Source organism: Orbicella faveolata, unplaced genomic scaffold, assembly GCF_042242905.1.
Source record: "Orbicella faveolata isolate gen_17 unplaced genomic scaffold, um_ofav_v1 contig_1, whole genome shotgun sequence".
In the NCBI taxonomy this organism is placed as follows: domain Eukaryota; kingdom Metazoa; phylum Cnidaria; class Anthozoa; order Scleractinia; family Merulinidae; genus Orbicella; species Orbicella faveolata.
Window position 1 is genome coordinate 24,009,415 of NW_028301536.1, and position 15,011 is coordinate 24,024,425.

At 40.1% G+C, this 15,011-nt stretch overlaps 5 protein-coding genes across 5 annotated transcripts; 1 reads left to right on the forward strand and 4 right to left on the reverse strand.

Moving 5' to 3' along the window:
• Nucleotides 1–1,413: 1,413 nt before the first annotated feature.
• Nucleotides 1,414–4,244, forward strand: LOC110054537 (uncharacterized). Its single transcript, XM_020760869.2, has 2 exons — nt 1,414–1,824; nt 2,130–4,244. The coding sequence occupies exons 1-2, from the start codon at nt 1,494–1,496 to the stop codon at nt 3,275–3,277; spliced, it is 1,479 nt and encodes a 492-aa protein (XP_020616528.2). The 5' UTR covers nt 1,414–1,493; the 3' UTR covers nt 3,278–4,244.
• On the reverse strand, nt 3,926–6,270 carry LOC110054538 (uncharacterized). The gene is made up of 2 exons (XM_020760871.2): nt 5,757–6,270; nt 3,926–5,139 (listed from the first exon to the last, which is right to left on the reverse strand). The coding sequence occupies exons 1-2, from the start codon at nt 6,268–6,270 to the stop codon at nt 4,634–4,636; spliced, it is 1,020 nt and encodes a 339-aa protein (XP_020616530.2). The 3' UTR covers nt 3,926–4,633.
• A 2,263-nt stretch (nt 6,271–8,533) lies between these two features.
• LOC110054528 (uncharacterized) lies at nt 8,534–10,440 on the reverse strand. The gene is made up of 2 exons (XM_020760859.2): nt 9,835–10,440; nt 8,534–9,386 (listed from the first exon to the last, which is right to left on the reverse strand). Exons 1-2 carry the CDS (start codon nt 10,307–10,309, stop codon nt 8,989–8,991), a joined length of 873 nt encoding a protein of 290 aa, XP_020616518.2. The 5' UTR covers nt 10,310–10,440; the 3' UTR covers nt 8,534–8,988.
• A 100-nt stretch (nt 10,441–10,540) lies between these two features.
• On the reverse strand, nt 10,541–12,487 carry LOC149118475 (uncharacterized). The gene is made up of 2 exons (XM_089274435.1): nt 11,661–12,487; nt 10,541–11,124 (listed from the first exon to the last, which is right to left on the reverse strand). Exons 1-2 carry the CDS (start codon nt 12,181–12,183, stop codon nt 10,976–10,978), a joined length of 672 nt encoding a protein of 223 aa, XP_089130561.1. The 5' UTR covers nt 12,184–12,487; the 3' UTR covers nt 10,541–10,975.
• A 272-nt stretch (nt 12,488–12,759) lies between these two features.
• LOC110054611 (uncharacterized) lies at nt 12,760–14,189 on the reverse strand. Its single transcript, XM_020760961.2, has 2 exons — nt 13,495–14,189; nt 12,760–13,020 (listed from the first exon to the last, which is right to left on the reverse strand). Exons 1-2 carry the CDS (start codon nt 14,063–14,065, stop codon nt 12,956–12,958), a joined length of 636 nt encoding a protein of 211 aa, XP_020616620.2. The 5' UTR covers nt 14,066–14,189; the 3' UTR covers nt 12,760–12,955.
• Nucleotides 14,190–15,011: the final 822 nt, after the last annotated feature.

Consider the following 15,011-nt stretch of genomic DNA (forward strand, 5'->3'; position numbering starts at 1 on the left):
TTGCATCATCTTAAAGCTGGCAATCAACAAAAGAACCTACATCCTGTATGCAAATTGCTTATTCTTATTCCACATGACAACATTTCTTTACACTCATGACAAAATGTCTTCAAAACTTCAGTGGAATCGACACCATTGACAAGGTGTCTATTTGGGAACGACTGTTGAATTCTCAGTTGCTGACTTTATCATGTAACTGGCTTAGATATTCCAGCGAACACTCTTGAAGGGGTGGTGAATGGTAAATGCGAGACTGAGTCCGAGACATATTGACTTTTTAGATTGCGAGACCGAGACTTCAAAGTGTTTTGAATGCGAGCGCGAGGGGCTCAGAAATTCGAGCCCCAGATTCAGTTGAGAGCTATAAGAATGAGCGAGAATGTAAATACTTGTGCCTTTACACAGTTCCACAGGGAACAACAGATAAGTTCTTCGACTTCGTGGGTTTCATCACGAGCTATCGTGGGTTGTTTGCGGCTTCTTGATTCCCCTTTTAGCGTTTTAGCCAGCCTTTGCGAACATGCTGAAACTGGAAATTCGACTACAACATACTACGTTAGGATATCCTAGCACAAAATAACTGTTTTCCAAATCCTTAACCTTGCAAAAAGTCGAGACTCCGAGAGAGCTTCTTATAAAAATCGAGACTGCGAGACGCACATAACCGCTAAAAAAAAGGACACTGCGAGACCCGTGAAATTCGACTAAAATTTTGCGAGACCCAGAGTTTTTGAAGGACCATTCAACACCCCTTCTTGACAAGACATGCACAAGTTAATTTGAATGAAATAAAAGTAAATCTAAGCCCACACAAGTACGCATTGCGGACCTATTTTTGTTGGTTTGTTGTTGGTGGTTATGAGTTTTTTGTTCTGAGGATTTTTGTCCGAGGTCTTCGATTTTCATCCCCTCCAGAAAAAAAAAAACACTTCTGAATTCCAGTTATTTCTAGAAACAATGGATGAATAGTCTCCCCGTGTGATGTCCAATTTATCTCTTTATTTACTAGGCTTTTATTCCCTTGACTAGCTAAAATATATTTAATAATCTTGGCAATGCTAGTAAATGTAGGTGGGTGCACACAAAGCGCAGCTGAGCAAGCAGACGAACGCCTGTCACCATGTACCAGCTTTGTGGGAGGAGCCAGGCAAATGGTTTGAACAGCGTCAATTTTAAAACATTTCAAACCTATTTACAAATGCATTTTGTGAACCAAATTTCATTTCATAATATTAACGAGTAGAAAAAAGAATTTTCAAAAGGGCTATCTAAAAGTATGCTGATAATGGTTTTGAGGAAGTTGACGATTTTTATGTCAAGAACAATGTTGACGGGAGGCCTGTAATTTTTGTCATGTAAATGAGCAATTATTACCACATAAACCGTGTGATCTCACTGATCAATATTAACTACCCAAATTATAGAGGTACCTGAAACGCAGTATCTTTTTTATCTTATCATATAAAGCAAAATTCTTGTGCTTGTAAATTGTGATGAGGTTTTTACAACTTGAACCGCAAGTTGTTTTCTATCTTTTCCTTGTGCTTTTTAACATAGGCCTGGCCAAAAATCGCCAGGTTGGTCCAAGCGCCCTTCTAGAGGCATTGAATATTACGAAAAATGAGGAAAACACTAATAGCGGTCCATCTACCAACCATGGGTTCCAAAACCGACGTTACCCTTCCAGCTTATCGTGTTTCTCTAACTGTCCTTTTAGACAGGGAGTTGTGTTTCTTGGGGGACCGTGTGGTCCCATGAAGGCAACATGCTGTGGAGGATTTGGTTGTGCCTCTGGAATTGGATTTCCTATTTCGACTGTTTGCTGTAAGTTACTCTTTGTGTCTCCTTTACCCTTGTCGACAAATTACTTCATTTTATAATCACAGTGCATGACATTTGCACAGTAGAGAGGACCTACGCAAAGAAACTGACAATCGCATAGATACGAAATGTTTTCTTTTATCGTGAGCAATTCCAAATTAGCGTAAAATACAGGAACAGAATTCCCCATAACAACAAACAGACTTGAACATATATAATAGTACAATGTAATTTCTTAGTTGTGAGAAGTTGTAAATTAAATTAATTCTTGACGTTCACATGACACTAAATGTACTTGATTGTGATAGGCTCAACGTCAAGCTGCAGCGAAGCACACCAACCTAGCGAAGGAATCACCGCTGCCAAGCGGTTTGACATCACAAGCTTACCAGCAGCACACCCAGCGGCAGTTTCTGTGAAAAAGCGTCCAAAACCCTCCAAAGACAGACACAAACACAAACACTCAAAACCGAAGGAGACCGGGAAGGATTCTAGCAAGGAAGGGCCAAAGATAGACTTGGAGTTAAAGCTGAGTGATGAACCCAAGACTACAGAACCAGAACAACAAGAGGTTATTGTGGGTCAACCAATTCACCACCGACCATGGGTACCTTACATGCACAGACCCATTCATCCGTTTCACATGCATCCTCATCCTCATTACTTTCCACATTATATGCCTCATACCATGACGTATTCTCATCCCTCTTACTGGCGATTTCAAGGGTACTTCCCCCATTTCTTGAGACGGAAGGCTCCTTGGTATATGAATCCGTCTGATATGAGAAATATTCATCACTATCCTGAATATCAGTTTGGGGATGTGCAGTTTACCCATTCCAATCATCCTTTCAGTTCCAGACCACCTTTTAGAGATTATAATGATCTAAGCTCTGACGTTGAACTTCTAGACCGACCAGAAAAACTCCACGAAGACTTCACGCACAGCAAAAACAAGATAAAGAATCATAAGGAGTATAATGGGATCCAAGAACAGGACCGAAAAATGGTCGGTGACTCGGAAGATGCAAAGGAAACGTTAAAATCAGGCGCAATAAAGCAAACAGGAGCTGAGGAACGCATACAAGGAACAAATCTCGGAATAGGAGTAGACCAAGTTTTGAATTTCAATCCAACGGAAAAAGAGGACGAAGAAACCAATTACCCTGAATACAAGAGTGAATTTAACACAGATCACTTCTGGTCTACCGTGGAGAAGAGGCAAAGAAACGTTAACAACCATTGGAGCTCTCGTGAACCGGAAAAAGATGAAAATGCAATATTTAGAGACTTTACGTCAGAAGAGCAAGGATTTGACCTGGATGAAATTGCCTCCTCTTACTCTAAAAGAAAAGGGAAAGCTAACGGAATTCACAAAGTCCGTTCTGGTGCAGGCGTCGTAAAGATAAAATCTGATTCTCTTGGCATCGCAAATACATTTAGCTCATTTGCTTAAATATAATGATGACATTGAATAACGACCACTGAACAGTTTATTGTGTCATAGCTGGGGACATCTCCTCAAGTGAAGTATTTTCCACAGGTGATATCTGAGTTTATTAGATACTTTTGAAGGTAAAGCAAACGCTGGAGCGTCAGTTTTTTTTGTACTTCATTCAGAATCTAAAGCACGAATTCAAATAACATCATGTCACTGAATTGCGTAGAGATTAATTTATGTTTTTGAAGTAAAATAACACAACGAGCAGAATCAAAATCAAATAAGCAGATGCAGAAAAACTTTGGTGGTCAACCGTTGCTGTTTTCTTGCTGTTATTTTATATTGAATAATTTATAACTTGAAACTTGTACGAGCACACAGCCTAAATCGAGCCTAGGTTTCAGGTGTAACATGATTTGTCAGGCCTTTCAGATGTGCTTGACTGGAATTTTAACACATTGTATTATTTCTAACATTCTAGTAGTTAATTAGAGGTGCAGAATTATTCGTGAATAGCGGTCAAATTGTTCCAACACTTTCCTATTCGGTTTTCTCTCCGTGATATATTTTCGGGATCCGTTTATCAGTACTGGGTTTTTCCGGAGAGTGACTTGCTTAGAGCCGTTTGCTTACAATATATTGAGTCATTTAACTATTCAAGCATTCTTTTAACATTATTTTTCTAAGTTTTATTGAGCTTAATCCCAACAACAAAACACGTCCTAGAGTTACTAAAAAGAGTTACTGCGTTGAATGGTACCACCAAAGACGTCATAAAGTGTGCAGCCCCTTGTTATCTAGACGTCCAAAAGGTTAATGGTAATGTAAAGGTTTATAAAGTGAAAGGATTTCAGGAGTTAACGTCAAGTAACTATTATTTAACAATCTAAAAGGGCCTTTGAAAATATATCGACCAGAAGCAGTAAACGCCTACTAATCTTAATATTCCTAGGTTACTCCATTAAAAAGTTTGCAAAAGAGATTCAGTTTATCTGCTGAAGGTGTATGAAAGAGTTACTTCTTCTGCCGAAAACGGTATATTAAAGGATTAAGGTTTGGGTCTCGGGGTGGAGCCTGTGCAAAGTTTTGCTGAGATCCCCACCCTCTTAGGTTTTGAGCTGAGTTTTTGGCTATACTTTTTTCATGGCCAACATGATCTACTCTAATCTTGTCCGACAGTTCCAGCTAAAGATAAAAGAGCTTCCCACAGTTACTTTTCGGTCACACGGAATCCACATTGCAGAATTGCAGACTTCCTTTAAGTTTTAAAAGAACAGCTTAACAACGTGTACTTGATCTTTGGCGAATAATTATTTTTTTTAAGTAATGAACTCTACTAGCTTTGGATTTGAAGCTCTGAGATCACAAAAATTACATTACCATTACAACTCCATTCTTATTCCCCTTCCGTCGCAAACCTTGCTTCGAGAGCCTCATTTTGTATTTGCGGAAATCATCATAACGGGACGTTGGTTTATGGGCGGGTAGCTTTGCCGCTGTTTTGCGTGCATCATCTATGGCGGTTGCTAGTGTGCGGACGGTAGACTGCCTACCACTGGCACTTGTGGGGCTGGTTGACCCTGCCGGTGAAGTGGGCTGTGTGTATGGCGCTTGGGCGGTACCACCTGTAGCCTTAACCGTTGGACTGGTTTGTTTTCCAGTACTAGGCTGACCCCCGCTAGTTGGGCTGGTTGCTTCTGAATTCTTGGACGTTGTTGGTGCTTGTGATGTGGTGGCAGAAGAAGTGGGTTGCGTAGATGGTGGTTGACTGATGCCCGTTGTAGTCTGAGATGCCGGTCCTTCTGTTGGTTTCTGACTTTCTCCAGAAGGCGTGGGTCCCGGGGCACCTGATTCTTCTTTGCCCTCTCCACCGCAACCTTTTTTAATTAGTTAAAAGTAGAACATTAGTTGGTTTTTCTATGATTAATTAAAGATGAACTATAGTGATGTTGGTGATGGCCAGTAGTGGTCGTGTAAATTAGTCACCAGAATAGCGGAATAGTAGAAAGATTTAATCAAATTTAGTATGCAAATTTCCTAGGATTAAATTTGTCAACTAAAGACAGATGGATAAATCAATTAATAAACAGCAGAGGCTGTTCTCGCTTTCTTTGGAAGCAGACTTCTCTTTACACCGAAAGCAATTGAATAAATGCATACGAAGGTAATATCTGATTTAATAAAGCTAGATTGGAGTAGTTGTCAACTGATTGTCTTAAAAGCAAACCAAAGGCAGTCGCTAATGACACGGACAATCCAATGAACCAATCGAAACTCAAAGCACTGAAACACTAACCCTAACTCATGTAGCCGACGCGAAACGCAGTAAGCGCACGATTGAATTTCGTTCTTCTGGTTGGCTGACAAACTAGGACTAGTTTTTTAAGCCAATCAAGTAGCGAAATAATGCAAAACCAAAGCAAATGTGAATAACATTCGACACTCAAGTGAGAACAGCTCTATTATATAGAAGGGCTCTTCAAACAATACTCACTACACCAAATCCCCCATGGACTAGGAAAGCATGGAAAAGGTTGATTGCAGGTTTCACATCCATTCCAGCCATATGGACCTGGGATAGAATAGCCGTATCCGTCCATTCCCAAACCGTATTCTGGCCACTGAGGGTCAAAAGGCGAAGGCCACCATGGCAGGGAAGTTATGGGGGGAATTCCGTAACCGTCAGGGAAACACCGCTTTGAAAAACGACGAGGTCCTGGAGTCACGTGTGCTTTATTGGCGAGGCCCGTAAGTTTCCGCTTAATGTGACAGTTTCGAAGGCCAGACATATCAAATTTGCGAGCTTTGTTTCGATGATGGATTCTTATGGCGTCACTCAGCTCATCTATAGCGTTATACCAGTTATAGGGTTTCCGATGGAATCTTTGCAAAGCATCCGTTTCAAAGATCACGACATAGAAACAAATCGTGAGCAAAAGCTTGGCAGAGTTCATGATTACCCTGACGTTTTGTGAGCTCTTTGTCGTGTCATCGGGACCTCTGACCATTACATAATGTTAGGATACTCTTCTAGGAAAATATATGACATCATTTTCACAAATAACTAGAACAACGAGATTTGATCAGCGATACAGCAACTATGACAAACAAAACGAGTGAAACTGAATGAAGGAACTGCCGTTTTCGCTGCGTTTATTCCATTTCACCACCTATCTTCGGAAGTCTATTGAGACAAAAATCCTTTGGGATGTTGTCTGTTCTTTAATGTCTCACATAAACAGTTACGCCCCTTTTATTGAACATTTTAGGTGGCTTCATTGTTATTCCGCACGCACCCGTCTAGTGTGGGTAATAACTTCTTCGGTTTCTAGTCGATAGCTAGAAAACCTCTGGAAGATATTCACCAAGTGAAGAGTTTTGCTTATTTCTAACATTCTGAATTCAGTGTATATTGAATTGAAAGAAACCCTAAAAAGCGGTTAATGAGCGAAACTGATAGAATAGAAGCACGGTAATATTAAATTACTTTATGTTCGGTCCTAAACTTTCTCACCATAATTCAATGTTTTTCCCTAATTATCCGCAGTTTTGCGTCAAAGTCCTTCCACCAATAAATTTCAAACTGCTGAACTGTTGCCGTCATTTACAAGCTTTTCATTAAAGAATTTGTAGCTACTCTACAGCGTAGTTGAGGCGGGCACCAGTGAGGTTTTTTTTTTCAAATGTTATGAATCCGAGACGAGCACTTATTAGTCATTGGTACCCATACAAGATGGCGGAGAGTAAGTGATCGCGCGGACCAACCACGCGTTTTCCCATAAATTAAACCCATGAAAATTTCTTATGGTGTGAATATCTTCCTTCCCCTCCCCCACCCCCTGGGATTCCAGCCCGCATTACTTGACTCCTGGTTTAAAGGTCCAGATTCCAAAAATAACTGCCACACGACCTCAGTGCAGCAGTTGCTTATAATCCTTGAAACAGCTTTCGGTACAAAAAGTTTCAAGACTGTCCTTTTTAATTCCGCGCTTCTTGACCTGTTTTACCGATTTATTTAAACTTTGGTTGTAAGATAAAGTCTCTTGAGCCCAGCTGCCTCAAAGTTCTCGGCGCGAAACTTCGGTTCCTGTGGTTTGAAGCGGCTTGGAGTATGCTACTCCACTCCATGTCCATTTCACGTTACTCCCCAGTATTTGTCCATTTATCCCTCTGGGTGGAGATAAAACCTGTAAGAGTAGGGTGTCCTTCCCACGGACTCAACACAATAACCTTAGCCAGGAATCGAACCCGGCGTCCAGTGGGCCAATCATTAAGCCACCCATGTATTAACTGAGCACAAAAAAAGCTTTCTGTTGACTTGTACGTATGGCCATCACCTAAGGGACGAAAAAGTCATGACCCAAGTTTGTTTTAAGTGAGTGTTCCAGAATGAAGCCAATATTAGGGAGAACTTTTAGGTCTTTTTTGTTTCCATGGCATCTTTGATAAACATCAAGAAAAATATTGCAGTTATCAATACCAGAGATATTCAAGAAATTTGATAAAAACGTGTGACGATCCAAACGTCTTTAAAAAGTTATTGAAGATACTTTACCGATGCGCCTTTTAGCGAGGATGATTTTCCTAACCGGAACATAACAAAAGAGTTCCCTATTGATAAGAATATATACCGTCGATAGTTTTCCAAGATGCGATTTTCGAAGAAGAGATGATGTTAGCAGGGATATCCTTACGAATGCTCAGAAGGAAGGACAGTTAGTATCATCTTTGAGATACACGGGGAACTTCGATATAATGAATGGCCAGGGCTATAACGACGTTTCGTTGTATCGAGGTTCTTTTCCATATATTTCTTAATTACTTGGGGCGAAGAACATCGTTCGTTATAGCAAGGACGTCGTTTTATTTCCGGTTGGTTAAATCGAGGTTTCACTGTCTGTTGCTAATGTGTGGAGTACTCAGAGTTGCAGTTTGATGGAAAACAAATTTTTGTTTACTAAACATCGGAAGCCGGATGGACCGTGCGTACGCCGTTCACTTTTTTATCGAATGCTACAAGATTTATAGCAACTGAAAGAGAAGAAAGCCCCGTCCGACGGAACCGCGTCGCCTCTCTTTTGCAGATTTGCCATAAAATCTAGCAAGAAAGCAGCTATCATCCTTCCTTCTAAAAGGTTTAAATGATTTATCTCATCCCTCCCACCCCCTTCGATTTTTTAGCATGTGTAAATCCACCAGAAAAAAAGAACGACTAAGGGAGTGAGGGACAGCAATGGAGTGTGAGTAAGTTAAAGTAGATATATTTAAGTCTTCTATTGATCTGATTGATATTTTATTGATTGTTTCCTCCTAGCTTGCATTTATAGCACTTTTCTGTAAGCTATTTTTACTTATTCTACAAATTTTATATCATTTACAATAGCAACCCGCAACGTTTACAAGATACGGGCGATAAGATAAAATACAAATATGGGTGGTAAGGCAAAAGTACAGGTTTCGATGCAATCTTCATCTACATCGGCGCGACAGGGTTCCCACAGTCCCAGAACACTATGAAGCAAGAAACTTGACTATGGATGTAACGGTGGAGCCTTACAACCGCGAAATATCAAATTGATTGAGTCTGTTCTTAGAGCGATAAATTAAACTTAACCTTTCTACTACGCGCGATAGTCTATCTTCTATGGAACATTTCGACTTTGAAGCGTCTGTGGACATGTATCGGCAATTAACAAAGAGAACGTTTTCCAGGGTGCAACAAACCATCAATGTTTTCGTTTCTGTTTCTTAGCTGGCATATTTTTTCCGTTCATATTCCAAAAGAATAGACCTCCCACGACTTGGTCAACCGGTGATGTTTGCTGGGGGACTTGCCAGTTACCATATGTGGACTGATAAGGGTCGTCGTAAACAGGGGGTGCCTGCACTACATCAGGTGCAGCACCGTACGTGATGTCCTGGCGCTTTCTTCCACGTTGAACATTGATGTTCTTTCCTTGATTTATTTCACCTGGACCTTTGGAATTAGCTTGTTTTCCCATAAAAGGATGGAGTAATGGTGGGCTTCCGGCCTTGTTTGGTGTCGGTTGGGATGGGGGAGCATCATTGAACTGAGCATAGTCACTGGCGCCACCTCCTCCGCCTCCACCTTCTTGACCACAACCTAAATGAACGTCGATAATTTTAGAATAAAGAATTACGTACAGAAGGTAATACGCAATAACTCACCACTCATCTTATTACAAATTGACGCTAGTTAAGCTCAGCCGATCTCTCAGCACGGAAGGTAACCGTAATAGTGCACCAAATAGAGGATTATCCTGCTCTAAAGAAAATTGCTTAATTGTTTATGGAGACGAAAGAGAATAATTTAATAAACCAAGCTATCTTTGTCTGTTGATACGATATTTCAATTTAATTTAACTTATTTAAAGGAAATCGTATCGGGTAAATAGCAAAACACGTGTTAGACAAAATCTTACTAAGATCAGCGTAAGCAATATGATTTATCATTTTTGTGCGATCTTGCGACAAAAATATCCACTGCTTGAGAAGAGTGAAGATGAACTTTAATCGCTGAGTTGAATTTTATATGGTAATGAATGACTTACAGCACCAGCCATGGTTACCACAGCCACGAGAACATCCGGGCACTCTCCATGGCCCTCCACTTCCAAACTGATTACATCCAAAAGGACCTCCATGTCCTCCCCAACCACCTCGATATAAATCCGGCCCGTATTCCGGGTACAATGGACCTGGTCCCCATCCCCAGGGACGTGGCCAGTCTAAAAGACTGTCTTCGAATCCCACTGGACAGTCATACGGAGAACCCAGAAAGCATCTTCTTTTATTTTGGAACTTCTTCACATTCTTTGGTCGTTGATTCCTCCTGCTGTCGTTGATCTTAGTTCCGTCCGCCGGTTCCTTGTCTTTTCCTGAGTTAACTGCCTGTACGTTTTGATTAATGTCAAGTGCTTCTCTTCGACTCCTCTTTAGAGTGCTCTCTGTTTGTTCAAGGGCGACTGTCACGCCAACGAAGCACAGACTAAAAACTTTTAAATAGAAAAGCAACGAACACGCCATACTCTCGAATGACTTGACGGAGCGAAGTTTTAAGTTGCCTTGTCGCTGAAAGTCTTACCTAGATGTCTTTGAGGTCAGATTTGTAAACTTATAAACATCAAAGGAATGTTTTGACAATCACCCATCCCCTCATTAACATTTCAAGACCTCGTGACGTTTCTTCCTAACTCATTTAATAGAAATACATTAAATTTACCTACTCTTTTTTAAGAATGTATTCTTTTTCAGAGATTGTTTCTTTATGTTTTTTAAAGAAAATAATTTTATTTTCCATTTTTTTATGTCGGAATGACATAAAGACTCTATAAGAAGTTCAGTCAATTTTTTTGACCTGAACTGAACAATACCTTGCTTGTGGTACTACTATTGCTATCCTCGTGGAAAGCGTTTGATCACGCCCATTATGACATGCGGTAATTATTCAACTTAAAAGCACTGATCTAAATTACAAGACAAAATCTAGACGAAGAAAAATAATCGAATGAAGAATTTACTGTCCAAATGCCTCGCACACAAGTGATTGATGTTTGCTAGGTTTATGCATTACACCCGGTTACACACCTAAATAAAACGCTAAAAATAGCCAAGATTTTTACCACTTGCTGGCTTGTTTTTGTTAAAATTATTAATCTGCCAAAACCAGACCGATTTGTGATAAACAGGTCATTACCAAGAGCGCTTTTTGAACTCTTTTCTGGCAATGTTTATGATAATGCGGTCATTGTCTTTTTGTTTGGGTTGCTGAACACCTTTGTTTGGTTTTACACGTTCAGCGTTAGATGCTTCGTCGTTTTGTTTTCCTGCCTCTCCACAACCTGTAAAACAAACAATTTGTCACTTGCAGGCGATATTTTGGAGTATACGGTCACTGTTTCTTTGTTTTTTGAGTACTTTTGAGAGGTTAGGAGAGCCTACGTATTTGGCTTTGTTGTTTGTCACTATTGCCATCTTTCAGCCCCCATGTTTAATATACGCTTAGATGGCACTATTTGTGTACATAATTTTACTAAAAAGAAGAAAATAAAATGCAATGCGTTTCATAATAACCATTTTCCGTCTATTGAATGTATTGTGGACATCAACAGTGTAATTCATGTTCCATCTTGACTCGAAAACGTCCATAGAGACGCTGGACGTTCCAAAGAACCCAGGCCAAACTGAACTGAACATTTGTCAACATTTGGCCCGGGCGACCTCACAGCAAAACACTTGTACCTGATGAACTGGAGTGCACAGTGGCAGTACAAAATAAAGAAATTTGATCGTTATGTTGTTCTTGTGTTTGAACTAATTTAACTTACAATTAGGCAGTTTGTTAATTTAACTTACAACATTTGCCAATTCAACTTACAACACCATCCTTGCTGGCCGCACGGATATCCACCTAGCTGAGGCTCCTCCTGATTATTGCCATTGAACCTTTCCTTCCAGGTCCAACCATATTCATTTTGCTGTAAGTCGCCATCATACTTGTCCTGTACCCAAGCCCATTCATCTCCAACATCGTATGGAGGTCCCGCTGCTGGAAAGTGAGGAGACACTAGCGGACCGGCTGGAAGGTCATTCCACTGAATATGCGTCTCTAGGTATCCATTTGGGCAACTGGCACTCAGTGAAAGCCCACAGAAGCAACGTCTCATTCGCTTACGACTGGCTGACCTGCTATTTTCGCGGGAGTGTTGATGGTTGTAGCCGGCTTCAATGGGCCTCACCTCATGTCTTTTGAGATTATCTTCCTTTCGGAAAACGTGTTCACCAAAAACGACTCTTCTTTTGATTTCATTGGAGTTTTTTTGAAAAGGATTGATCGTCTTTCCTTTAGTTACAAAAACTAGGGGGGAAATGAGAAGAAAAAGAAGTGGAAACCTGTCCATGATTTATTGCTTTGTCAAGTGGCACCTTTTTCAATCTCAATACAACAGTCACCACATGAAATGGGAGGTGCAGATTAGACAAAGTATTGTCACGAGGTATCTAGAGTAATTCCTTTTGCCACACAGTTTCTGTAAGTAGTTTCAACATCTACAGCTAATCGATCACGTTAATACCAAAGAAAGAAAGACGAATTTGTCTAACAGCCTTTATATTTCATGTGGATGGGGTTTATAATAAACTCAACAAGGAATGACGAGTGAACTAATCTATTAATATTTTCTGGTGCTTGTGATGAGTTTTGACGTTTTCTCCGCCTTGCTCGGTGTTTTCTAGTTTATAATTCTGATGAAAACACCAATGAAGAAGAACTCGAACGTGAGAATCTCAGCAGAAACTTCCGAAGCCAGTCTCGGGTTTCTATTCGTTAGCAAAGAATTTTTGCGTAAATTTTCTGTCTAGTTTAAACAACTCTTCAAGTGACAATGACCGCTTAGACATGCAGTTTCCATTTCGTTGCAAAATTCCCATTCGTTCTAATAACACGTTCATAAGTAACACAGAAAGTGGCACGCTCGTTAAACATATGAGAGCTTTATTTATAGTATCTTCACATGCAGAAGTTGCAGATATCTAAGAACTAGCAAGTAAAAGATGAAAATGAACTGCAGCTTAGCAGACAATTTTAAAATCTAAAGATCAGCAATATATTTCGTTTTATATATTTCCATCCCACAGCTTTCTCTTTGGTTTTACTTATGTTTGCGATATAGTTCAGCGCAGAACATTTCGGCCGATCAGAAGTGGAGATGGAATATTTCTTCCCATTCTTCCGTCTCCTGTTGAAATGAAAAAGATGCAAAAATGAGTCATTTGTATTGCTTAAGTTGTGACACGGGTCCTAAAAAAAACTTAAAATGTGATTCCAGTAGAGAATCTATGACAGAATCCCTATAACTGAGAAGAAGTCAAAGTCGTTTTCCCACAGAATAACGCCTGTGCAGTCAAGCTAGCTAGACATGTAGATCAGTTCACAGCTAAAAGCTTGAGCCATATCTTACTTGTATTCAGTTGACATATGCTGGAGTGAGACTCGAAACAGCAGTAGTATGAATGTTGAGACCAAAGCCCATTTGCTTAGTAAATCTTTAAATTACAAACTTTTGGTACAATAGTTGTTTTTAAATCTAATTGTTCTTTATAAGCAAAATAAAGTTACATTATAAATAACCTGATTTAAGATAACATTTTTAGTTAACATGAAATAATTTGTTTCCAATAGCTTTAAAAGAGCCTGAGCCCTTCACACTTACTCAGCCAAACGTGTTGAATACGCCCGTCGTTAGATAGACGCGGCATACGTCGACCGAAACCATTATGACGCATGAAGCCGCCTTGAAATTTACACCCGCACCCACCACAGCCACAGCCGCAGCCTCCTCCGAATCCGTAATCTCCATGGCCACAACCGTCTAATTCGTCACTACCACTGATGCCACCTTCAAAACCTCCACCGCAGCCGCAGTTACCACAGCCACATCCACCACAGTTTGAATTATCAGTAAAATCCCACGGTGACAGCCATCCAGGAGGACAGACCTGAGGATGCGAACGTTTCGTAGAAATATTTTCTTTCATTGTTTTTCTGTCGTTTTCGTCTAAGACGTTTTTCTCTTCTTCCTCGTCATCGTCAACGTTTTCGTTGTCATGTTCAGAGTGCTCTGGATCCGTTTCGTCTTCCTTGGCATCTTCATGAATGCTTTGTTCTGTGGCGTTCAGTTTTCCTTCGTAGAACGGGCGATCTATGTTTTCTCGGCCATACGAAAGTGTCAGCTGCACAAAGAAAACAATCCCAAACAATACACAAACTGTAAAAGCTTTCATTTTGAAAGAGGAGGACTCTTAGCCTCTTCACTCTTACTTAAAAGCAGAAAATCTTAAGAAGCAGGTGCCACTTTCATGCAGTAAGAATACCCTGTGTGGATCTCTTATCATGAAAGAGACAGATTTTGGTGATGTCACTGAGGCATTAAAAATATTACTGAAAACTTCTTGTGTCACAGAAACAAAGCAATCGCCGTTGATGTGTACCTTAACTCAAAATCTTTTTTGTCTTCATTTGACACTCAAAATCGTTTTCTGAAAACTCTAAAATTCCGAAGAACAGAAATCGTTTCGATTCTGACAAAGCCATGGGTGTGGCTCGTTTTCTGGTACCATTGCGATGTTGTTGTTGAGTTATAATAAGTTACCCGAAAGCAGAAAGCCAATTGATTAACTGGGCTTGAGGCCGTTTCATTTCTAGTCCGAAAAACACGCAACTGATTTCTTTATTCAAAATAAAAGCCATCAAGCATCAAAAAGAAAAAGGTGTTATGTTCTCAAGTTGAATTATCAGCGCGGTGATTGAAGCTTTGGATTCTAAAATCACATACATTCAAATCGATATCGCCGATCGTAACAAACGCGGACAGCTACGATCAGGAAGGAAAACTGGTTATTTTTGTCCGTATCAATAGCTACTCAACGCATTCTACTTTTACTGCGAATCTTACTCGTGAATATCCAGTAACACGAAAAAGTAATATCGTTAAACCAAAGGGGAAGATTCCTTACGCATGTTCAGAAATGGCGATCGTGCCAGAAAGGAGACCACTCGCAAAAATTCATGTTTCCTTTCTCCCCGGGCTTTAATTAGCAACGAACATGCAGCTTGTAAATTAAATCAACGACATTCAGGTAGAGGAAATCTCAGAGAATTTCTGCTAAAAATCAATTTTTATCAGCAAGAACGAGCAGTAAAAACACCTTAATCCGCTCTTATACAATT